The sequence below is a fragment of the Sparus aurata genome, chromosome 12, assembly GCF_900880675.1.
Source record: "Sparus aurata chromosome 12, fSpaAur1.1, whole genome shotgun sequence".
Lineage (NCBI taxonomy): Eukaryota > Metazoa > Chordata > Actinopteri > Spariformes > Sparidae > Sparus > Sparus aurata.
In genome coordinates, this window is record NC_044198.1 from 15,767,527 (window position 1) to 15,793,591 (window position 26,065).

General features: G+C 42.1%; 2 protein-coding genes across 2 annotated transcripts in view; both read left to right on the forward strand.

Moving 5' to 3' along the window:
• Positions 1-2,730: 2,730 nt before the first annotated feature.
• On the forward strand, positions 2,731-21,765 carry cplane1 (ciliogenesis and planar polarity effector 1). Its single transcript, XM_030436665.1, is given in 50 exon segments — positions 2,731-2,991; positions 3,438-3,588; positions 3,676-3,811; positions 3,898-4,017; positions 4,172-4,239; positions 4,241-4,405; positions 4,505-4,608; positions 4,688-4,844; positions 4,952-5,055; positions 5,379-5,561; positions 5,989-6,238; positions 6,336-6,536; positions 6,784-7,562; positions 7,649-7,839; positions 7,974-8,054; positions 8,139-8,291; positions 8,513-8,680; positions 8,756-9,124; positions 9,245-9,462; positions 9,558-9,722; positions 9,944-10,091; positions 10,168-10,277; positions 10,375-10,524; positions 10,611-10,722; positions 11,532-11,847; positions 11,940-13,058; positions 13,644-13,795; positions 13,886-13,971; positions 14,054-14,118; positions 14,342-14,612; positions 14,701-15,069; positions 15,161-15,778; positions 15,873-16,045; positions 16,135-16,222; positions 16,302-16,380; positions 16,826-16,966; positions 17,150-17,212; positions 17,331-17,404; positions 17,519-17,750; positions 17,872-18,137; positions 18,271-18,367; positions 18,481-18,651; positions 18,882-18,924; positions 19,218-19,349; positions 19,433-19,610; positions 19,706-19,761; positions 19,840-20,007; positions 20,196-20,323; positions 20,827-21,104; positions 21,242-21,765. Coding segments are annotated over 49 exon segments (9,732 nt in total). The 5' UTR covers positions 2,731-2,991; positions 3,438-3,507; the 3' UTR covers positions 21,398-21,765.
• Positions 21,766-22,232: 467 nt separating this feature from the next.
• wdr70 (WD repeat domain 70) overlaps positions 22,233-26,065 on the forward strand; it is a 43,194-nt gene continuing 39,361 nt past the window's right edge. Inside the window, exons 1-7 of the mRNA XM_030436769.1 lie at positions 22,233-22,343; positions 23,273-23,332; positions 23,440-23,523; positions 23,609-23,705; positions 23,832-24,051; positions 24,724-24,783; positions 25,319-25,452. Of these exons, the coding sequence (XP_030292629.1) occupies positions 22,319-22,343; positions 23,273-23,332; positions 23,440-23,523; positions 23,609-23,705; positions 23,832-24,051; positions 24,724-24,783; positions 25,319-25,452 (680 nt within the window). The 5' untranslated portion in view covers positions 22,233-22,318. The remainder of the gene's footprint in view (positions 22,344-23,272; positions 23,333-23,439; positions 23,524-23,608; positions 23,706-23,831; positions 24,052-24,723; positions 24,784-25,318; positions 25,453-26,065) is intronic.

Here is a 26,065-nt window from a genome sequence, read left to right on the forward strand (position 1 = left end):
ACAGACAAAACACCACATTCAAAAATGAACAGGAAAACCTTTCGGATGCAAATTATCGTTTCAGGACTAATGCGGCCTGACAGCAAACAGAGAGCAATTATAGTATGATTCCTGTCTCTCAGGTTAGAAATGTGTCAGGATAAGGGCTTGTCACGATTTGTCTGTAGGCCATTTTCACAGCAGCGTTAATGTTATCAGTAACAGCGTTGCTTCTCCTATGACCTGTCTGCTGTGAAAATACCCAATGAGCTCCAAATCCAGGATGCATTTTGGGAAATAATCTTGTTTGCCCCTTGTTGAAAGTTGGATGATAAGATTGAAAACCACTCACATCCTCATGGAAACATAACCCGACAGACATTTTCATCTTTTTTTTTTAAAGCGTTTTTGTTCCGCAAAAGCTAAATCAGACTTTGTTCACCTATTTGCCAGTGTTTAACACACTGTGATGCTGCACTTAACACTTGATAACACTAATACATTTCTCCAGCTAACAAGTGATGGTGCAGAGCAGCAGACACTTTGACCCACTGTTGCTGTGAGAAATCATATTGAATTGCTTCTTTACAGCTTCCTGGGCGTCATTTTTCCAGTGTGAAGGAGGCCTGCAAATGGCAAATGAGGTTACCATGCCAACTAATGACCCCATATTGAACAGTGAAGATGTAGATGGCTTATAGTCCTTGAGTTTACTCCACATTGTTATAATGGCTCTATAGTTTAAAGGGAAAGAAAAGGGGAGTCCGTTATTAGCGTGTGCTGGAGGATCATTATGCAAACATGGTACCAAACGTCGGTGGTAAAACACATGATTAAATCTCTGCCATCCACATGTAGTAATTGTTGTTAGCGTTGTCAGAGGATCATGCTGAATTTCCAAACCCAACCGCCCTCTTCCGTGCAGGCATGCCATGGCGAGAGAGCAGCATCATTCAAACAAATAGCAATTAGTTAGATAGAGTAATTACAGAGTAGACCGACATTACTGCTTTCTCTTTCTTTCTAATTCTGATGTTAGAACAGTTTCGGGTGATTTTTTAAAGACACCGCACATGCTCGTGTGCTATGATCAGGGATTAATGCATTGAGACATGATTTGCATGAAAATGCTGTTTTACTTCCATTCAGTGATGCAATTAGCTAATGGTGGTTAATGCTAATCTCATTGTATTTCTTTACTCTATAGCCGAGAAAGAAGCTAACTCCGTCCAAAGAGGCCTTAGATTCACATATCAGATAAAAGCAAGTGATAAGAGGAGTTGAACATGTACTTGTCTCTAAATCTTTTTTCGGATGTTTATTCAAGCTTTTGCTATATATTCCTTGAACACAGACACACACAAACACGGCTACCATGTGTATAAAAAGACTTTTGAATTGAATTATGGTCCCTGACAATAAGCTCATCTGTCGTGCTCTATTGAAACATTATATCATATTGCTGGTTATCATTCTGTTTCAGCCTTGTCATCATGTCCTTATATGATGTCAAGCTCTCCCTCTTAAGACCGTTCCCATCAGACCAGAATGAACCTGCCAGTGACAGTAATAAAGAGCTCCATCTGCGCCTGGCAGGCAGGGGCAAATGAACCAATTAAGGTCCGGTGAAGTCTCCTCTTTCACCTATTGGCAAATGCTGCCGTCATCTCTCCATCATGATGAAAAGAGAGAGTGTGAGGGGTAATTAAATACCAAAAGGGGCCGGGGGGGGGGGGGGGGGTAAACTTAATAACTCTCTGTAACAAGCCAATAAGGGACCTTATTGCTTAAGAGCTCACACAAACCCAAAACATGTTGATAGTGAAGGAAACCACTTACTGCACACAATCATTCAGACAGTTAATAGCCGCGCATATTCCTGAGAGAGAATTGACCTTGTGGAGAGATATCTTCAAAAAGCTTAGAGACAAATGACAAAAAGCCTCTTATGCCAGTGTTTATCTGCATCAGTGATCTCTTCTCTAGACACAACTGGCTGCCATGAAAACCCTTTGCTATAGGTATACTGTACACACATACTTAGCGTTTTAGGCATTGCCACCTGCTGGCAAATGTGTGAATGTGCAGCAGTAATCTGAATATGAACTTTTGGCCATTGTTACACAGTACATTGCTGTCATTGGCTCCTTCTAATTATTGTGTTTGTGCACCCCATCCTAGTGTTGTGTAGACAAGACAAACAACAAAGAATCACCTTTCACTTCAAAATCGATGCCGTCGGGAGTCACTGAAGCCTTCAAACCTGGATAGAACATTTCAGGAGCAATAACAGGAAAAGCTGGGAAAGGACCATTAACAAAACCTTTTCATGTGGCTCTGAATTGCTACCCCATAAAGGAGTGGCAACAAAATGCCCTTTCAATCATCAGGCTAGCATTCATGAGTTAGGTTGCAAAAATGAGGGTAACACTTTTTAATACTAGGCTTTAGTAAATGACAAGGGTTAGTTATAAAGTTGCAATTCAAAACCTTTATAATTGCTTAATAAATGGTGAATAATATGTTTAATTTTTTGAAAGTGAACAGTGAAACAACTATTAACTAAAGTTTAATCAACCATACATTTACCGTTTATTAATGATGGTGTTTCCGAAATTAGTTTTGAATTCAACAGCATCATGCTAAAAGATTATCAGTGCGTACAGTAACATGCAAAAAACATACAGTAAAACGGTGAAATAATAAATAAATAAATCTATGAAAAGGCCATGTTTAACAACAGCTGCGTTCCTACGGCAACGCGCTGAAGCTTTCTCCCAGAGGATCATGGGAAACATTTCTGGCTACAGAAGCGGAGGGAGTTTCGAAATATTTCTACTTAGCTACTGTTTAACTCGTAAATACCATGGTTTTGTCAGCATGTTCGCAACCAAAGGATGTAACGCATTTGACAATAACCACTGTGGCTGAAGAGCTCGGTTAAGGCCTTTGTTTGGGACGAATGCTCTGCGCAGTTAGCAAAATTAGCTAGGTGGCTAAGGCTAGTTAACGGTATGGTTATCATTGTTGATGTGTATGTGGGTTCAGACAATAGATACCAACACGGTACCTTAACATTGTGTTCACACAGTACTTATTTCTGTTAACGTATAACAATTTCATCGCATATTCAGTGATATTTCTATCAAGTCTTAGCTTTGTTACGTTAGCAAATCAGAATGTTTACATGAAGTTAACAGTAACTTATGGCTATCCTTGGTGATGTTCATGTTGGTTCGAACAATGGATAAAAATAGCTAATAACAAGGCATTTTAACTACACTTACTTATGTAAATAAGAATACTAACAATACCAACAATTTCACCGCTTTCATCGCTTACCTCAATGATATTTCGAAAGGGTAGCTGTGTAGCTAATGAGAATGTTTATTCACATTGCAACAAATATATTTATTGTATCCACTGACCTGTGGATTTACATCGTCTTGCTTGTCTAGTGGGATCCTGCGATCTCGATGACCTCCTGAGTGTATCGTCAAGAGGAAGAACCGATGCTGTCCATCAAACATGGAGCTAAAATTGGAGGTTGTTTTGTCATCCAGCATCAAACGGAAGAAACCATGGCCTCGGTTCTGTTGGCTGGGAAAGGTGAGGACAGTAAAGTGAGTGACACTAAGGCTTTGCTATACTTGTCATAAGAGCATGACTGTAAACCTGTGTCATGTCACACTTCAGGAGAAAGAGTCTGTGTTCCTGTTAGATGACAAACGCATCAGTGAGATCAACATGGTGTCTGGTCGTACCAAGAAGAGGACTCCTAAACTCCATCCTTTGCTCAATAATGTTGTGACAATGGCCTCATCCTACAATGGTGAGTTTTAGACAAGTAAACTCAAAGCAAAACACTTTGTCACCTGTTGATTCTGAGAATACATTGCTTGTTACTTGTTTTTCCAGGTATGTGGCTTTGTGGACTTCTGGTCTCAGGAGAGCTATTTCTGTGGAACAGGGATAAAGACTTGTTGAAGACCGCTGCAACGGTCCCAGAAGTTTTTCATGTGATTACTGCCGTTCAAGGTACATATTCCTTCTGCGAGCTGAGAGAATACATGTGATGGTTTTTGGGGATTTTGACTTGTTTTTAACCTCAGCTGCACATTACATATCCCAATTCCAGGTCTTATTTGTAAAAGAATTTTCAAATCTTCAATCTGTGTGTGTCTTTTCACAGGTAATGCCACAAGATTGTTACTCCAGGTTTCAGGCGATGGGATGCGTGCAGTCCTGTCAACAATTACAGGGACAAGTGTTCCTTTGGGAGTGTTTGGATGTCAGGGATTTGACGGGCGTACGGGATGGCACAGTCAAGGGACACTGGGCACATGTATGCCCCCTTGAGGACTCCATTCTGCCTTCTTCACAAGACAAAGAAGCATCCCAACACAGCATATTCATCAAGACTGAGGTCTGTATACTAAATTGAAGACACATTTGGCATATTGTGTCATCAATCAAATTCAGACCTGCACTCAATTTTTTTTCATCTTTCTCTTAACTGCCTTAGGTAATGGGTGACGCCTGCGTATCTGCCTTCGTTTTCACATCTGGGAAGAAGCTCATCATCACCTGCCTGAAGATTCAATGGGAAGAGTGCCGTGTGAGAGTTGGGTGAGTGAGCAGGTCTGTGTAACAGATAGGACTCTCACTGGGGATTACAGTAGTTAAAAGTACGCATTTCTCTTTGTAGTTCTGTGGGATACAGCATACAGTGGGCCACCAAGACATACCCCATGTCTCGTCTCACCCCACCCTGCCAACCAGTGAAGTCTAGAGGGGCCTTGGTGCCAGCCTTCTCCCCAGATGGCCGACTGTTGGCCATTGTCCTGAACCAGAGACAGCCTAAGGTGACATCTGGCTTCTCTGTCTTTTTTTTTCACATATTGATCTGTCTTTTAAGGTCAGTCAATCTGTAGAAATGTAAATCAAGATTTGTATTTCTTGTTGAACACAGGCTACACAGATCCTCTTTGTGAGCATGCAGAACTTTGTCTCAATATCAAGTGGCCTCGGAGGTTGTGGAAGCAAGAAACTGGAGATTCCCTCTAAATACATCAGGTACAGTACACATAAATAAAAATGTGAACAGATCTAACCTTAGGGTCAACATCTGTTTAGTCAGACTGTATAAATATTGCTGGTGAAAGTCTACGACTGAGTCTTCTCTACAGTATATAAACGTAGTGACAGCGTGCCTGAGTTTAGCACGTTATTTCCTGACTGTCTAAATATAAAATGTACCAGAGGGGAGTGATCATCAGCACGGAGAACATTGTCAGCACAATTTTATTAAGACTATCTCGATGTTAGACATGAGCATACCCATCACCCGAATGCCATCTATCATTAGAACTACTTAAAATGGACTTCTTCTCTTCCAGGTCCTACTGGGTGGGCAGTGTGAGCTGGTCACCAGGTGGTCTTTTCCTGGCCTGTGTTCTGAAGAGAGGCTCCCTTCTTATGGTTTCCCGCCTCGGGGGGCTTCTCTCTCTAACAAGCTCTGGCTGCAGTGTTGACTTTGGACCTGCACAATTCCTACCCCTGCACCCTCTCGTCACTTACCGGTATACATTTGAGACATATTTCTCATCACGCACTAGATCTTATTACAAGTTTTTGATTTGTTTGGGCTGAAGTGCTTTATTTGTATTTCTCCTCTCTTGTCTGTGGTCACCTTTTTATTGATTGCTTCCCTTTCAACTTTCAAGTCAGATGTCTTGTTTTTTCAGACCAGCCGTCTAAAACCGAACAATAGTCATTTCGTAGTGATATGAAAGAGAGACAAGCAGCAAATCCTCACACTCTAAGAAGATAAAAGAAATGAATGTTTGGTATTAAGGCTATGAAAATTCATTACAGACTTGTACGATTGTCAGAATAGTTTTTTAGTCAGGGAAACACTTTCAATCGACGGGCATATCGACTAATAGTTTCAGCACTAGTATGGTAATATAATTAAACCTTTCTTCAAACTGTTCTTACCCTCTACAGGCCACCGATGTCTGCAGGGAAACCGGAGGCCTCTCTGTCCAGCTCTAGCTTGTCTGTGCGGGATGTCCTAAGACAGCGGTATTCTGTGACCTGGCATCCGCGGTTGATGTATCTCATTGTGTCTGATGGCTACATGGCCACAGTTATGAGGGTGTTAGACAAGCCTTCTCCTGCCCTGCTGCTGAAAACACTTCTGAAGGACACAACCAAGGACCTTGAGAAGGCCAGTCGGACACTGGATAAATCACAGGTGGTAAACATGGGATCCAGCTCAGCTTCAGATTTGGTCTCTACTCTTTGTTTGACTATTCTTGACAATACGGTTTCCTCTCATTCATTACTTTCAGATTCATGTGAGGGCATGGCTGGAATCGGTATCTTGCCTGAACCTGGACAGCAGCCATGAGGTGTTTGACCCCATTGTTACACGTGGGCCCCAAACCACGGACTCTGTCTTTTCAGCAGCCACAGATGGAGCCACTCTGCCACTTTTCCTGCAGGACCAGGGGACACTGGGTGGTACCAAGGAGCTTCTGGAAAAAGTGCAGGTTGGTCGAACTGTAAAAGCTAGAAATGTATACCTTAAAGTTTATAGTATATCCATTTGTCTTGAAACCTGAAAAACACAACCGTATTTGCTTACAAGGACATTTGTAATACCAGATTGCTGCTAATAGTTAATTAGTCTGGTGCATAGTATTACCCTGTAATATTGTGTCATGACTGCTGTCTCAAATGTTATATCAGCTTATGGTCTGATACTTTAAGCTGCTGTTTGTTTGTCTGGTTTCCTAGACTTTCTTTGAGGATGACTCTGATTTCGACGGCGCTCCTGCTGGCTCTCATTTGGAGGATGGTGGTCGTCTGGAGTTTGCCTCAATGTTTGACACACTCCACGCCCTGGATACACAGACAGACTCTGGACTTGTCACCGGCACAGATTATGAAACTGACTTTGCTGAAACAGAGAGGAGGACACCTCTTGTTCAACGTGAGCTGGGGAAAATCCAGAGTAAGCTTCTAACAGCCTGGGCTTTTGGCATGTCTCTTGGAAGTACAGTGGAAAACAGAAGTCGCCTGCTGAAGCATACCCTCTACTGCGTGTTGCGATTTGCTGCCTTACTCCACTTGATCCCCAGCTCCGTGGGCCACACAGGGACAAAGAGTACCTCCGTTTCTACTCGCCTGCTGCACCTTCTCAAAGCCCTTCTTTCTTTTCTTCCATGGGATTGTGCTTACTCAGATGGACCACGCTGCCTTCAGCTGGTGGTAGAGCTCAGTAAACGGCTGATACGCCTCCTGCTGACCCCTCATTCCGAGACCCACCAGACTGGTCACTGTCAGATATCATCTCAAGGTCTATCCACTGTCCTGCTTGTCTTACAGCAGGTCTCCGATTCTCTCGACCACACCTACAGCCTGAAGCAAAGAACTGTCTGGTCCTCTGCAGAGAAGAAGCCACTGCAGCTCTGGCCTTCAGATGTACACCAGGTGCCTCTGTTACAGGATGAGAAGGAAGAGAAATCCAGTTTGGTACACCAGGCACAACCTGTTCCCCAGCGACCATCCAGCAGGTACAGACCGTCTCTCTGGCTTTTTACGTGTCAGTGTTTATGAGCAAATAGTCAATTATTTGTTGATGATTTTCTTTTTCTACCAGATTGTTCAGAGTGTGGAAATGGGTCTACAAGGTCACCCAGCAGTATATGGAGGAACTGAAAAGCTTTAAAGGCTGTGATGGCTGGGAGGAGGAACAGCAGCAGGTATCTGTCATCATGTCCCAGATCCAAACAGCTCTGCAGGCTACAGGAGAAAGGCTAGAGGAGGGTCCTGTACTACTGAGTTATCCAGGTATGTAGCAAAAGGACTTTCTAGCTAACTATGATTGTTGAAACAATAGCAATTGTTATAGTTTAATCTGGTTCAGATTAAAGAAAAGCAGCATATGTCAGAACAATTAATGTTGTTTCTTTTTTGCCCCCCAGGTGAACATCTTTTCCTGTGTGGCTCGTACCCAAAAAGTGCCGATACATGGCAGTCACAAATTTGTGAGGAGAGTAACAAACGTAAGAAGTGCTGCTTCATTTTATCCCATTTAAGTAGAACATGTGGTCATGTTCAGTCTTAAATGGTATATGTCTTCCCGTTAGGATGTGATCGTAGCGTCTTCAAGGAGATTCAGCTCTGTCTGGCGCTCCTCTACAGTCTGTTATCCCAGTACAGTCTGAGAGAAGCGCAGGAGTTGGGGGACCACATGGCCCGCCTGATCCTTCACCGGGATGGGCGCCAGAGCTGCATAACTGGTGAGCGATGGACAATAATACTTAAGTCTTTAAAGGGTATTTCACATGTGAGTCTGTTTATGTAATGCAGTTTTAGTATTTGTACCCAACATTTTTCTCAATTATGCATGTGGTTATGGGGGTATGCTAATCCTTCTGGCACTAATCAGTCAGGTATTATACAAAATGACAAGTGGAGCCATTCTGAAAGTAAGAGGTTCCTCTTCCTTGATGCTCTGCAGCAGACTCTCTTCCTTGTTCATGGCTGCCAGTGGACCTTCACAGTGAAGCAGCTTATGCCGTGGTTCAGACACTGGGACGATTCATGGCCTCTTATTTCACCAACCAACCCCTCTACATCCTGCCCCCTCACCATGTGGCTGTTCTGCCTCCACTCCATCTACCGCAAGGTGAGTTCCTGTAAATATTTGACAATTAAAAAAAGATAATTTATATTCCTATTTGGCAACATTTGTCTTTCTCAGCCCCCAGTGTTGGCCGCTTGGTGCCGCTGTGCCAGGAGGAGGTTTCTAGAGCAGTGCGACGACACCAACTGTCTGAAGTATGGACGGTAGACTATGCCCAAGACCTGCTACTGCTAGGGGGTCTTCTTCCTGAGACGGTGTGGTTGGCTTCCCATCTTGGGGACTGGAAGACAGCTGCCTCTCTGAGCCTGGCCTATGTGAATTACTGCACTGACCATTTTGACTTCACTCAACTCAGGAGGAGAGAGCTCCACCTCCCAACAGTTTTAAAACCAGAGAGCATTTTTCAGGCTGAGTTGGAATGTCTTCTAGGCAACAAGTCAGACTCCCAAGAGTGTGGAGATGAAGATGGGGACAAGAGCTTGACAGGTAAGTGAGCCCTGATAACTATAAGAAGACCACAATGCACTTTTGATTTTGAACTGTACCTTGTCCTGCCGAGAACTCCAGACTTATCTTATGTTATCTTGTCTGTTCTCCGATTACCAGATCTGTTGGAAGGAGAGGACTGGGACGTGTTGCAGGTTTCCATACAGGAGATTCTGAAGGCTTCAGTCATGGCCGGAGTGAATGTTATTTCCTCACCATTGTCAACCTTGCTGGACACCGCCAAAGACCTGTGTTCTTGCCTGCCTACCTTGGTGCCTAATGGACTCTATCTGCCTTCCCCACCTCTTTATTGCCCTCAGCCTTCCCCCAACACACAGGTATGGACATAACCTAGAAGATCAGCTTTTACAGACAATATGTTTAGATAAACTTTATGTTCTATCATGAAATGTTGTGTCTGTCTCCTGTCAAGGACCCAGTAGGGACAGTAGGGCAGTTTGCAGAAGTTGCATCACGTCACAAAGTGTCTGGGGTTCTTCAAAAATTGCTGTTACTTCTGAGATCTGCACGCTGTTGCCATCCTGCTGCCCAGTGGTACATCAGCCATCTGCGCCGTGCACGACACCTACTACACAAGGTACTTTTTCTTGGACTGAAGGGTGTTAATCTGGTTTTACAAGAGGATTGAAGGTCACCAGGTGATTGACATTAGTAGAGGATCAGATCCCTTTTTAATTTAGTTTTTACATTTAGAATGTGTGTTCTGAGGGACACATGCTGACAAAAGTCTGTGATTACACTTTGGGATGAAGTGCCATGCCAGCCTAAATACTGTAAATATCTGGTGTTGTTTTTTAGATCAAGAAGAAGTACTCCTATCCATCAGCTGCTGAAGAAGAAAAGGCTTTCCCAGAGAGCCTCATGAAGTTTGTCACCCGTGGTGGATTCTTCAGACGGGGGCCTAATAAAGACGGCCACCTGGACCCTGACACCATTCAAACCATCAGTAAGATGCCATTCAACGTGAATTGCAGATATTCTCATTAACCATCTGCTTTTATTAACTGTATCTTTCCTACAAGTCTGTTTTAGGGAGCTGTGTGGTTTATGCTGGATGCTTCATGTGAGGGATCAGCTCTCCATTTCCTGCAGGAAGTATCAGGCTGCCAGACAACCTGGCAGAGATGAGCAGGTATTTAATTTGTGTTTGATTGTGTTTCATGCTATGTCCAAGTAACATCAGCCATTGATGCCCTATAAATATACTGGTGTGTATTTGTGGCCCTCAGATCCCTACTTGTTCAGAAATAAGATCTACCTGTCTCGATGCTCTCCACTGGGCCTGCCGTTTTCTGCCTTACTCCTGCTTCCTCAATGCTGAGGAGATACTCCAGGACATACTGCTCAGCCTGGTGTCTGAACTTCCTCCTCTCTCTCAGGTGATATGACTTTCTTGCGTAACACAGAATGACCTTGAGGGTCTCATCTTGCATTTCTCATTGCCGCCTATTGTTGCTCTTCTTAGGTGGCAGACACACTTGTACGAGCCTTCCCAGAGGAGGAGGAATCTGTCAGAGTCCCACTGAGAGAAAAGTATAACACGATGATGGAGAGACTGAGGCAATGCAACGTTCTCGGTACAAACACCTGAAAAAAACCTTGTCCCATTTATTTTACTTGACTTATCTTTGGCTTTCCTGAAGACTACATTTTTCTTTATTGATCATTTTTTAATTGTTAGAATTGACAGAGTAATAAAATCTTGGAAATCTAGGAATTTTCTTATTTAAAAAGGCCGAATGTGACAACCCTAAAGGACCCTGGTCATTCTGCTTAAACTCAGTATTTCTTGAGAGTTGCAGATAAAGATTAGGCTACATAATACTATTAGTGTTATACTATTTGTAGAATTACATTCCAGGGTTAGCGGCATAGGATTGTTTCCAACTCATATAATCCAAACTTTTCCAATGTCTCCAAAGTGTTCTATGGGTCAAAACTCTAAATTTATTGAGAACAGATCCCAAAACTCAAAAAATGTTTTTACTTAATAAAATATTCTGCTTCCACCCTAATTTGTTCATGTTGACCCTTTCAAAAATGACATTTTCACTGCACGCAAAGGGAGGAATGTAGCTGTTTTAACCAAGTGGGCTAAGGGCACGAGTTATAATATATTCATTAATGAAAGTTGATGAAATAAAAGAAAGGATTTAATCTGATGAATTGCCTTATTTAAACTTAGGCTTTTATTTAACTTTCTTTTTGGATGATGTCATAAAATATGACAACAGACATTTGTTCTTCATTCTTTGGAACACTTCAATAGAAGCTTTGAATGTAGACAAAGTGGGATTTGGTGCATTCCTACTACTGATTATCCATGACTTCATAAACTAATGCAATGTCTTAAGAGTCACTCCATGTTATTCTATTTGCTCTCCAGAGGATGATAAAGAGGAGGAGGATGAGCCAATGATGATTGTTATTCAGGACAAACGCAGACAGAGGAGAAAACATCTTGGGCGTTTACGAAGGCACTTGGCCCCCCCAGAGCCTCATCTGTGGGAGAAGGAGGAGGAAGAGGAGGACAGGGGAAGCAGACATGGGATGGCCGTGTTAAGGCAACTCTCATTGGGCACAAGCCTGAGCACCAGCACTTTAACTGATTGTGGGTTCCCCCCAGTGTGTAGCGATGGAGACACGGCGGATAACACATCTGAGGCTATCTCTCCTGAAAGGCCTAGCAGAGCTGTGACAAGGTATTCGACATGGAAAAGTAGTACTACTATTACACTGACGTGTTATGTATTGTTTTTGTGGCTCACTCTGTACTTGGTGTTGTTCTCTGCAGGGGCAGCAAAGAAAAAAAAGCAAAAGAACATGCGAAGAAGACTGCTGTTAGGCTTGAGAGCGTCATCCAGGAGGAGAGTCACCCAGGCGATGCCAAGGAGAATGAACAGCCCTCCCTACCTGTAGTTGGCACCTGGGAGTTTGAGCTTGAAGATGATGAGTATCTAAATTTCCTTGAGCTCTTCATCAGCTACGTTTTAGAGAAAGATAGCGCCGATGGGGGGGACTCAGGTGGTGAACTCCCTTTGTTGAAGGGCTTCTCCTCCCAGCTGAGGGAGAGAGAGTTGCATTCTCTCACTTTCGACGTGCTGACAACTATTCATCGCCGTCAAAGAGATGCACACCATCCAGTGAGAAAACACTTTGGAAATGATCCTCCAGTGTTCAGAGCTGGCTGCTGCTACAAGCCCGTGAAGCAAGGTGTGACACCTGAGCTGCAAACGTCTTCCGTCTGGAGTGAAGCCCCTGTATCCAGAACTAGCCTTTCTGTCACCCCTCTGCCTGGGCTGAGAACTGGCAGGCAAAAAGGTTTGTTTGGCCTCCGTCAGCAGAGCAGTGCACCTGTAGGCCAAAGGACGAAGGCAGGCCTCTTTAGTTCAGAGGGAAGTCCGATTCGAAGTGCCTTTCCCATGGGGCAGCCATCAGAGGGCTTCACATTTAGCCCCTCAACTTCTGTGGGAGCAGTGACTGAGTTACAGCAGGGACTGGACCCAAAATTAGAGGCTCAGTTTCCCGAGCTGGGCAGGCTGCTGGAGTGGATGGTACGCTGGTCTGACAGGAGGGTGTTACTCGGACATCATGGTAAGAAGAAGAAAGAGAGGGGAGGAGGCGGTGATGGAACAGCTGATGAAGGAGTAGTGATTCGTGTCAAACCCTCAGCACCTGCTGTCCTCACCTCCTTCAGCTTGCTGCAGCGCAGGTACGCTGCTTTACTTGGGACGGACCACTACAGCGCTCACATCCAAGTTCCAGAGACGCAATTGACTGTAGCACCTGTGCTGCAACACACGGTGGAGAGGAAGCTGGAGAGAGAGGGCAGTGTTGATACAGGCTACCCTGGATCAGCAAACACGCCCATCACTGGTCTCGATCATAATCTCCAGCAAGTAGAACTATCCATGTGAGTGCCCATTGTTTTTATTTACAGTGGGATACAACTAACTGTACATCATACATCAGGTCTTTATCAAGTCAGCGTTAAGTTAGCTGAAGAAGCCCTAATTAGAGTGTCAGTGGTCGGTCTGTTAGTTGTCACCTATACAGTCAATAATTGATTATTCGATATGGGTTGTGGGCATAACAAGACATTTGTGGACTTTATATTGGGCTTTGGGAAACACTGATCAACATTTTTGAAAATATTCTAACATTTTATAGACCTATCAGCCAATCGATGAATCGAACATAATCTACAGATTAATTGATTGTTAGTTGCAGCCATCTTACAGATTTAAAGCTTTAGCAAGACAACACATCCGTAAATGACAGTCCAGTAATTAATCACATGACAGTGATGTAAAAATGTAGCAGCAAAAATGAAAACAATGCAATTTGCTGATTATGTATAATTTGAAGTTTCATGCATTTCTCATGTTTGTTGTATTTACTGATTTAGCATTTCACATTGTTCTGATGCACAGTTTCATATAAAACAGCCCAGTTCCTTTGTGTCTACTCTATTTATTTGTTATTTCTCTCCCTGCAGTGGTTCTCACACAGATGAACCAGAGGACCTGACATTCCTCAGGACACCACTCCTTAATGAACAAGATCAGAAGACCTTTGATGCTCAGCTGAGACAATCCAGTCCAAAACCACCATCTCTTGATGACTTAGATGTGACACCTGAAAAAGAAGGTCAGACTACAATACATTTGATTGTCATAGTTGATTCAATTCAGATCTCTATAACACAGAATATTAATTACTGCGTTTTGATATTTGTAGGCAAAAGCAGTGCCAATGAAGGCTTGGAAGAGTCATCCTCTGCCTCCAAAGGGAACATCTCTGAAAACATCTGCTCGCCTGAAAATGTAAATATTCAGGATGCTCATTCTTCATATGTATTATTATTGTTGTCAAAATACACAAACACTGTTTTTCTGTACTTTTTAGAGTTTAAAACTTGCAGACCTGGACTTCTCAGAAAGCGCTGATGACATATCCAGCTCCTCCTCTCTGTGAGTTTTGAATTAAAACGTATTATGTTATGTAATAGAAAAATGAAAGTAAACTACAGCTATGGTCAAGTTGTAGTTTTTAGCAAACATTTTCAACACCACACAATAGAATTATAAAATAAATCAGTCACTGCTGAGTTGTTGTTATATAAACATTTTGGTGGTGAAACCTCAACATACAAAACCGTTGCTGATGTTGGATGTTTAATTATCTGTTTTGTAGTTTAAGCCACAGTGATGCTAAGAGCCTGCAAGCCCCTCCACCCTCAGAGCCCCAAGCTCTCCCTGCTGTCCAGCCTGAGGTCCATGCAGAGCTTTCTGGTCCAACTGAAGTGCCTTTCACCAACATGCCTGTAGATCCTCCAAGCCTTCAGCCGCAAAGCTCCACGGCTGGTGCATCTGCTGCTGATTCTACAGCTCCAAATCAGCCGTTAACCAATCAAACTCCAGAAATGAGACAGCGTCTTGGCGAAGACTTATTCAGACTGGTTCAGGTAGGAACAAACTGACAAAAGGTAAAGTTTGGAATTAACTGACTCTTTAAATTGACCCTGACTTGAAGTCTTTTGTCCTTCATTAAAGAATATCAACTACGTGAGCCTGATGGAGGTTTTGGGAGCTTCGTTTTCAAACCTGCAGCTTGCCCAGCAGAGCTCTTATTTGGCCCAGTCTAACATTAACTCATCACACCCTCGTGTGCCATCATCCAATGCTAACAATTTTGTCCCTCAACCAAGTGCCTTACCCATTCAGACTCCCATTTCTGTGGCACCTCAGATGCCACCATGGGCATCAAGTTCAGGATCCATCAACCCTCAGTTCAGCCAGGCTCCTGCAAGTATGTTTGCAGAGCAGCCTGCCAGAAAGAACTCAGGGAAATCCTCTCCAACACACGTCCAGGGTGACACCGCCAGGAATCTCCCGCACGCTGCTAATGGTGTAAATTATCAGGTATTGCTCAAGTGTGACACGTTGTTCTTCAATATAAACAATACTTAAATCATACCGAATCCAAACTGAATAAAGTTTATTTTTTCTTTAGGAAATGCAGCCACTTTCTGTCCAGGCTGTGTCACCGGAAATCCAGTTTAGGGTCAACAGGAGGTTCATCCCACCTTCACAAGGGCTTCTGGCCACTACTGATGAGAGTCATAGTGTCCCTGAGTTGGCGCCCTTTGAAGATTGTATACAAAGTGATTCTGCTCCCCAGATTTTGGGTTTGAAGTTACTTCAGCTGCACCATCCTCCATTGCCTCAGCAGAGTGCCCCACATTATCCCCAAACCATAGAATCCCATCAGCACAAGTTTAAAAACATTAACCAGTCTGCCTCTAAGAAGATGGAAGAGGAAAAAAGACATGCAAGTTCGATTTCAAAGAGACAACTCAGTTTTAATTCTTCACGGGATCCAACTCAACCAAGGATTCAGACCTCAGAGAGATCCAGAGGGCGAGAGTTCTCGCTACTTCCTCCTGCTTTACCAGCTCACACAACGACGCAGGGCCTTCGTCTGTTGCACTTTCAACAAGTTCCACAAAGTAACATCACATTCCCCAAACTACCCATCCCTTCTTCCTCCAGGCCTGCTACGGTCATTGCAGCTCCGATGGGAGAAGCATCTATGATCAAGCTACTACATATAGAGTCTGGACCAAAAATGGCAAGCAGTACTCACATTTCTTCAAGATTTTTAAAAATTAGCTGACATCAAGTCTTGCATTGTGGTTTTATACGGACTTCTGTCTCTGTTACAGATGTTGCCCTTGGCAGCTCCTTCAGCCCAAATGACCCGTCTTATGTCCATGGAGGAGTTGGCGAGTTCAGCGATCGGGAGGCAGAATGCTGAAGAGGCTCGACCACGGTTGCTCAGAGTAGACCCACCAAATGAAAGCAGCAGAATAGCTGCTAGCTCTAATTCCAGCAAGAGGCAATCACATCTTACCTTTTATGTTATTGATTTTATTTTCTATAAAGCTGGTTATTTAACTAACTTTAGTTACTGTGTGTTGTTTCTAGGCAGAAGAGGAGAGAGGAGAAGGCATCGAGGACGAGAAAGACAGGAGTCACGTTCAGACCGAATGACTCTATCATTCTTCCACAAGAGGTAAGTTTCATTCTACTAAGTATTTTAGTTATGCCAAGTGTAATTCTACTATAATTTGTTTCCTTCATTAAATTTACAGCCAGTAAATGAGCCTGCAAGTGATGAGCCAGCAGTCGCAGAAGAGATCACTCCTGGACATGATGCTGCTGTTCCATGTGGTTAGTGTCAAAGACATATAATTACACCTGCATGTTTCATCCATAAAGTGCTGCAATATTGTATAAATACAGGGATAAAGGTGCACAATTTCAGCCATTAATAGTGTTGCATTTGATTTTGCAGAAAGTAATTGTGTAAAAAAATTCAAAGAGAACTTAAGAAACAAGTTCAAACCCGGCTCTTTTCGTACCAACACACAGCTGGTCAATTACAGTGTGAAGTGGGTGTGAATGTCAGATTGTCAGTTTCAGAAATGTTGATATGCTCTGACACAGCTGTCCTAGTTCTGACATTGGGAACCTTTTTAAAAATGTGGCTTAAAGAGCATCTTGTAACCCCTTTTTGTTACTCGCTGTACAAAGTAACTCTTGACCGGACCTTTAGGAACATTGCAAATTTGTATTTCAGTTCTATTGATCTGTTCTTTCTCTTGTTAACTTTAAGTCCGGGGGTCCTTTGAGTCTTTGTTGACTGGTCAGAGATTATTGGACAAGGCTATGTCCACTTCAGCTGAGTTGCATGCGTTTGCTTCCACACGTAAAAGACCTCCAGAGTGCCATGATGCCTTCACCAACACAGACCCAGGTAGGGAAGAGTTTGCATTGAGATCTATACAGTGTTAATATTGTAATTGGTTTGTTACACAGTTGTTTCATGTATTTTGAACTGATTTCTATTCTCTGCTTGGCTTAAGTGAAAAATGCAGTGGTTGATTTGAGTGCATGTTTGTGAAAACTTCAGTGTGATTTTTTTTTTTTCTTCTTCCAGCATGTCCTCCCACACTTATTGATAAAGCTGTGTCTGCCTCTGTGACTGCTAGTAGCCCTAAAAGTAAGTTGATTTGAAAACTGCAGGCATAAGCATAATGCACTGCTTTTTATTTGTTGAAGATGAATTAAGACAAACGAAGAGTTGAACACTTGTGTGTCTGTGTGTTTTCTCCTTCCAGTACAAAGTTCAGGGAATCTACAGTTGTTCAACGAGAGCCGTGTTCAAGACACACAGGGGCCGGAGAGGAATCTGGTAAGAGGCCGGACAAGCTAACTGAAGCCGACTTGGGCTTTTATGATATTAAAGTAAAATTGTGGCTTAAATTAATGGATATTTCAACTCAACAACAACTTTTCTATGTGTCAGGATCTGGGTGGCCGTCAGTTCATAAGCATCTTGGATCTGGAAGACAAAGCACTGCATCAAGATCTGCCACCCTCTCTCAGCAGAGGAGCCCCAGATGTTTCTTCCGTCCGTCCTTCTTCACCGACGTCTGCTCAGCTTCATGTACTCGCAACATCTGTAATTAGGAGTGCTGCTGCTGTTGCTGATCCAGATCCCTTCGCCACAAATCCAGTCCAGCCAACCACTCACACAGGTCTTTAAATGTGTTTATAATGAATGTCTAATTCAGTTATATTTCTAAATTCACATCTGTGGTAAAGCACAACCATATTGTTAAAATGTGGTCCAAATATCTGTTGTACTGCAAACTCTAGATATCCCTGAGGAGTCACCGTCACTCAGCCACATTGAGCCCAATACGGGTGCAAAGAGAAGTACCCCACAAGACATGGAGTATCCATCTGACTCTGAAATCTGTCAAGCCATCAAAAGCCAGAGTGTTGGACCTCAGAGTGCCTCATCCTCGTTCACGCCTCCTTCAGTCTCGTTCTCCTCTCGCCTGTCAGAGCTGGACACTCAGCTGGCTGCTCTACAGAACATTGCAGACTATCTGGAGAAGGACTTTTCCAACTCCAGGATGGTAAATAAGACTTGCTTTTTTTAATATTTCCTGAATGTATTATTAATGACACCCAAGTTCACAAACTGGCCTTGAAGGCAGACACACACATATTGTATATCATTTGTTGCTTGTCCTGTTTTATCTCATGTAGCTGTTGAACACGATTGAAAAGCTCACACCAGTCACAGCTGATGTGAAGACTACAAAGGCAATAAGAAAAACTGTCAGACTGTCTGTCCCACAGGAAGGTATGACTACTATTGATTACATTGCAATGAAAGACAGAAATGAGTAATATATAACACCGCAATACGTCATCAAAACCTCTTTAAGACTGATGTACATTCTTTGTTTTTAACAGCTTGGATACCACGACTGGACGTTGGACACAGTGAACTTAATGTTCTTGAAGAGGAAGAAGAAAATCCGGAAGAAGAAATTGTGATTCATAACGACGAAATGAAGCCATCGTTTCGCTATTCAGCTCCTCACAGTCACAGTGCCGGTCCTTCGTACCTTTACACACCTCCAAGTAAAGATGCAATTTAATCAGACATTCCCTAAAAACTGTTACAACTTTAAAATGACAACCTGATTTATAGTTGATGGATAGATACATGCAAATAGTGTGCTAAGGGTAAATTCAATGTAGTCTTTACACATTTTCTACATATGTCAGAGTGAATACATAAAGTAGATTGTTTTTAGGTCACTAAAAAAGTTACTATTCCCTCTGTTTTAATGTTTTTGTTGCTCCTACAGAAACAAAAGATCAGCTGGCTGAAACATATGGAATATCACCTGGGCAAGTTAAATCAATTCTAAAGTTTTTTTTAACCAAGTCCTTATTATTATAATTATAAATATAATGATATAATAAGTATAATTATTATTGTTGTTGTTGTTGTTGTTGTTGTTGTTGTTGTTGTTGTTGTTGTTATTATTATTATTATTATTATTATTATTATTATTATTATTATTATTATTATTATTATTATTATTATTATTATTATTATTATTATTGTTATTATTATTATTATTATTATTATCTATTTATTTATTTTTACAATACTCTTTCCCCTACCTGTCTATTTCTAGATGGGAAGATGAGAATCTGGGTCACTCTGGGCTATCCGATACAGCAGAAATGTTAGACGAGTTGGTGAGGGAGGGCTATTTGTCCCTGACTGACCTGGATTTGTCCACCTCACAGTCTACACATCAGAGCAGGTATGGTACCGACTAACAATTCTAATGGCTACCTAAACAAGTAGGATTATCACTGAGCTGAAAACTAATTCGACCCTCGGCAGGCTGGACCAGCAGCAAAGTAGCTGGATGTCGCAGAAACGTGTCCGTCCAGAGGATGAGAGGAGAGAGCTGAGGATCTGGATGAGAAGGAAACAGAGGGAACGACTTGCCGTTTATCAGAAACAAAGACAGAGCCTGAGAGAAAGGGAGCACAAACCTTTTTCTACCTCTGGAACGGCGGTGAGATATGTTTTCCTCTTTACTAGAAGTGATTTTCCATCGTATTCTATTTTTAAGAAATGTTAAATTTTATCCACCTGCTGTGCTCCCTGCAGAAACCAGCAAACAAGAATAAAGGAATGATGTGGAGAACCAGAGAGGAAAAGGAAAAGTATGTACCTGTTTACATTGTCTGTTGACAAAAGATGTGCATGTATAACATATCTATTAATTCTCACTGATTTCAAAGGTTCATGCTTCTAGAGCAGTACAACCAGAGGACCCGTGAAGCTTGTTCTTTGGCCACTGACTTTCCCACCAATCCTCCAACTTTACTCATCTCTTCACGGGCTGAAAGTTCACCCATGCCCCCAACCACGCGATCCATCTCTGCTCCACCCCCTGCTGGCACTTACAGGTATCTCCTGCAGTAGTAACCTGACCAGCATCCCGACTCATTAAAGAATAATTCTAGCATTTGAACATATCTTTAAGTATTCATGAATTATTCCACAGTAATAAGATTCTGTACGGTTTAAAAACCTGCTCATTCTAAACTGGAATTGGCCAGAGTTGGTCATCGATGTCATATATTTTTACTTGCAGTGCATCTGCCAAAGATAAAAGAAGTCTTAAGTCAGGACAAGCTCAACCCCACCTTCGTCCATGGACTGCTGAGATGCAGGAAAGACCTTCAGAGGATCACCGCAGGAGGCTGGGACTGCATAGACCAGGTATCATAATGATATTCAGCTGCATCTGTGGTTCCAAACCTTTAAACTGTTACATTTTCTGTATATTTCTTATTATATTCAATGCAAAGCAATACCAGTACAGAACAACTGATAAAGTGTTTCAATTAACAAATAGTAAATGCAGTAAGTGCAGGATGTGCGAATTGGACCAATTTTGGACAGATTATTTTCTGTGACTATTGCATTAGAGATTAGTTTTCCTGATATTTAAGAAAACTCTCTCATTATGTATTTTTTAGCTTAACAATCATCTCTGACAAATACAGTGTTTTCTTCTTATTGACACTGGACTTAAAAAGGTTTCCCTTAAAAGCAAGAAGGCATCGTGAGCCCGTGCTTAGCTTTGGCGACCTCTAGTGGGCTCATGACCCCCAGATTGGGAACCAGTGACTTTCATTGATGCAGATGTATTTTCACTCTATTGTCAAAACATCAATACTGAATTCACTAAACTAATTTATGTCATGTGAACTTTGTGTTAGTGACCTCTCTGCCGAGGGACCGTCTGTCTCAAGTGACAAGACGTGGTATGCTCACTTACACAAAGAGCCAAAGTCAATCACACACAGCCGGACAGAGTGAGGAACAGCAGCATGTCGGATACCAGAGAAAGACGGAGCTGAGCATAAAAACCTCAGGTGGGCCTGCTGCAGGGAGAGAAGTCCCGAGGGAACAGACGAGGAAGAAAGAGAGAGATGAGGCGGACCTTTGGGAGCCCACTTCAGAATTGAATCTGCTGGAACCAGAGGAGTCTGACATGGTAAGAATCCCACTTTCATCACATATTTGCCTCCATGTGAGAGGAATGAAACTACTGTTCCACGGCAAGTCAACTTTGTTTAATAGTTTTAGGGCGTGTTATTTATTCATTGATGACATTTGTTGTGCCCTTCTCAGGATTTGGCCGGACTGTTGGATGAGCAGGATGATGGTGCCAGAGGTGGCGTGTCTGACATGGACTGGCTGGACAACCTTTCTGAGACCGGCAGCAGCGTCCTCAGCAGAATCGACTGGGCTGCTATCGAGAGGATGGTGGCTGGAGAGGAAGCTTGAGACTGAGTGTCATGTTGACACTTTATTAGAAGAATACAAATATTTTAGGAAAAATAAAAATGCCTATTGTATACATTGTAATTTAGAGCCATATTAAACTGTGTCAATATAAATCATAGTTTATAATCAGCAGTAATATAAAATTTGCCCAGAGATATGGATTTTTATACTGATGAAGTTTTAAAAAAAAAAAGATGTGTTATCAGTTTCATTTTCATATATGACTTGTAATAGAATATTTGCGGCAGTGACATCTGCAGTGAAAGATGTCAGTGTCTGTCTGCAACATTTGTGTTTATGTAACATTTTCTACATTTCTAATTTATTTTGTACAGACTATTAAATATCGGAATTTGAGAATTTTAGAACTGTGTCCTCTCATTTTCATTGCTGTCATTCTTGTGTATAGCCTGAGAGTGTTTTAACGTTTGTCATGCTTTTTTAGTTTTCGGCATGTCTTACAAATTGAAACATTTTATTTATTTAAAGAACACTAATAGTCCATTGATAGCTTTTTGAGGTTGTATATTGCCTTGTACACTGGATTATTGCAGGTGATCTCTACATTTCAAATGTTATTTTCCTAAACAGCGAAGATTGTCACAGAGGTTTAGAGTTTCTCTCTTCTGAAATGCAGTAATTGTGTCCATTTAAACTGGTTACACTTCAGCAACCCTTCATTGTTTACATCCCTCAAACATGTTGTTAACACAAGTGTAATTGCAGGGACACCAGTAGTAAAGTAGTAAAGGTCCACTTTTTAAATCTCAGCTTTGCTTTGTTGTGAACAACCTTAAACTTGATCTAACACGCAGCAGAGTGGACACTCGGGGCGCTCTGCAGCAGCTGTGCCACAGCATCCGCAAGAGAAGAAGAAGAAACAACTTCCGGAAGTCAAAGGTGATCTTTGTATTTGAAAACATGGATCCCAACAAAGTGAATGAAGGTAGCAACTTCTGCTGTTACACGTCTTTAAGTTGTGTTTATTCATTGTAAGCTACTTACAGTGTATGCGCAGGCATATTTAGCTGTATTTTCGTTTTCTTTGACATTTATCAGCTCGCTATCTTAAGCTAGCATGTGGAAGAAACAAACGTCGTGTATGTTTTTGCTAGCTTATTTGCTAGCTATGTTCTCTGCCTTGGTGCTCCCAATGTAGAAAATAGACATTTATAAGCTCTTTAATTGTTAATTCTTCCTGAAAAGATGCTATAATCTTTCAGACGAGAAATAATTGGGGCTCTCGTCAGCGTTAAATTTGTTCTGTTCTCCAACATCTTATACTATACTAATACTTTACTGTTTTCTAACAAAACATTACGTTATATTCTTCTAAGCTTATTGGGGCTCGAAAAAGTTATTGTATGAAAATGTGTTTTGTGTGTGTGTGGTTGTGGTTGTGTCAGATATGAAGTATAACGGTAAAGTAACATAGTACGGTGGCCATTAGGGTCAAAACGGAACAAAACACAAATGTCCCGAAATGTTGTGTTTCCCAAAATGTTGTTTTGGACCACTGTAAGTTAGATATTTAATTCCACATGTTATTTTCGGGTATATCATGGATAACATAAAGCTGTTGCAGTGGTGGAAGAAATATTCAGATCTTTTAAATACCAAAGTACAAGTACATCAAAATTGTACTCAAGTATGGCACTTGAGTGTTCTGTTTATGGCTTTATCATTTTAAGACTGGCAGGACTTTCACAACTCGATACTCAGTGTTATTTCCTTTCTTTAGACGAGTCTTTCACTGAAGGGTTTCTTGTTGTTGTAGCTGCTTAAGTTGCTAAGAAAACTTAAAAACCAAGAGAGCTGCATCCTGTATTTTGATGACAGGTTGAGAGATGAACAATTTACTTGCCTCTTTTGCAGCATCAGGCAAGATGAGTGGTGATGGAGACATGGCATCTGTCATGGGATTCTCTGGGTTTGGTATGTACAGTCAATAATCAGACATGCTTATTTTAATTCTTTCAAGATAACTGACAGTATGGTTTGCAACAGTCATTGGTAAAGTATTTTTTCATTGTTTTCTTCAGGTAAGAAGGCCCGGACCTTTGACCTGGATGCCATTTTTGAACAGACTCGTCGAACAGCCATTGAGAGGAGTCAACATGTGTTAGGTAGGTTTACCAGCACTGTGAGATGTTTAGTGGTCATTCTGTCACCAGCGTGTGTGTAACTGACCTGTGCTTGTTACTTCCATAGAGGAACGGCATAAGGACAGTCAGATGGAGGAAGAAGGGGAGAGCTCCAAATCAGTCAAGCCATCAGTCCACAGAGACAAAGCTGCTGCTGCAACCAGGTAACAAGGGATTTTTGCTGTTTGCTTGTATAAGTGAATAGTATTTTACAGTTTGGTCAGGCTGCCACTGCCTCAGAGGTTAGTTTGCCTTCTGTTAATTTAGCAATTTTATTATTTTCTTCCTAGAAAACAGGAGAGTGAGAGCAGTAGTGACTCGGACTCCGACTCGGCCTCTGACTCGGACTCAGAGCTCATTGGGCCTCCACTGCCTCCTCAATTTACAGCCAAGGACGATGATGATGACAACGAGTGTCTTAGACTGCCTCGCCGGCCAGGTCACGCAGACAGCACGGCTTCCAGTGATGAAGATGAGGAGGAGGAAGCACAAGATGAGGATGATGATGATGTATGTCTGAAATGCCCCACTTAATAGTAGGCATTACATGTGGAGTACAAAATATTTTTGACCGGAAGACAACCTGGTTCAAGGTGACTTTATTTGTCTACCTTAAAGCTGGAAGCACAAGTTGTGATGAGCCACACGTGACACCAATGCTGTTGTTTTACTCAGGGTGGCATTATGCAGCTGTTGTTTGGTTTAGTGTCCAAAAGCAAAGCCAGCGTAACAACAGGTCTTCTTTACAGCATTATAGTGGGGCCTCTGTTGTAAAAGAGGCTAATGTTGAGAGTGTAAAAGGCCTGTAGAGGCACCTGCTTGTTCTGTACTGTGAGGTGCTTTTAAGATGTCACCACTAGATGGCAGCACTAGAAAATATAATCAGTGGTTAGTGTTTTACTATAGGATGAAACTACAGTGATCTATTACTGAACAGTAATTACTGTTTTCTCCTGTTTTTGTTAACATCATCACATAGGGATGTAAACTTTTTAGGTTATGAGCGAGATAGCTCAGATCCTAACCCTTAAACTGTTCCTGAAGACTAATTCCAGGCTCTTTAGACAAATGTCATGTGTAATTGAGTCTTGGAATGGAGTACTACTCTTTAACCACATACCTACTTCAACCTTTTTCTGTGTTTTACTGTTTCCTTATGTTCATCTCAACTTTCCAACCTAGAATCCAGTGAAGAAGATTCCAGACACTCATGAGATTACTCTGCAGCACGGCACCAAGACGGTAAGGACTTCTTCTTCTGTCAGCACTCCCTGATTATAACTGTTCCTTACGTGGCTCTATGGAAATGTATTCAATGGCTTTCTGTTAGAAAGAAGAAGGGTCTTATTCATCATAAGTAGCGTATAATCAACGCCATATTTTATTCACATTATGCACATCTGATAGTGGAGATCTGCATCAGTTATTGGAATTTTTTAGCTGAGGTTACCAAACTTTGCTGAATTTTAGCAGTGAGAGCAGCAGAAGGACTTTTTCCCTTGATATTTTTTAGCAGTGCAAACAGGAGTAAATTAAATTTTTTTGTCTTCAGTACCGAACCGATCTGGTGTCCAGATCCAGCACTGACTGCAGTTTTAAAACAGTTTAGATCTGAATAATAGGATTATTACACATGAACAAACTTTAAATATTGACATCTATTTATTTTGCTGCCTCTAGAGCAGAAAGTATGACTACCTCCACAGCTGCTTGTGCTCTGAGCTGTGCTGGCCAATAGATCGTCTTCTAGTTTTAAATAAGCTGATTGTCTCATCAGGTATCGGCTCTTGGCTTGGATCCCTCTGGAGCCCGTCTGGTGACCGGCGGGTATGATTATGATGTTCGGTTCTGGGATTTTGCCGGGATGGACCAGGCTCTGCAGGCCTTCCGATCCCTCCAGCCTTGTGAGTGGTGAGTCAACTTCCGAGAACTCAACGTGGCACATCAACACAGTTGTCGAACATGTGGTTAATTAGCTTCATACAAACATCAGGTAAACTCACTGTATATATGTGTGTGCCAAAGTCTACACATGTACACAAACACACACACACTTGTTGAGCTTCATTGAGCCTCGTGTTAACTCTGTGACATCCTTTTTTCATTCAAAATGAGCCTTTCAGGAGCAGATGGTTGAGATCTGTGGGTGTTTGTGTGTCTGCCCGTGTTTATCCTGTGTTTCACTGAGGCCATCATCAAAGATCAAATTCTTTTTTGGGTTTTGGGAACCAGTGGACTGAGCTGGAGCAGGCCTCCGCTTATTAACAGGAATTTACGCTACATTTAATTTGATTACAATGTGATCCAGTAGCCTGTTTGGTTTACTAACAAGCTGAGCTTCATATAGCGAGTCACCGTTCCTCTGTCCCATGACCCAAAAAGGCAACATGTGAGCTCAGTCAAACTACAACCATGACTCCCAAAATGTTCTGAGGCTGTATGAAACTTAAACAAAAACTGAATGCAATCTGTTGCAAATAAACTGTTTACTGACACCAGTTTTACAAAGTGTTCCTGAGCCCAC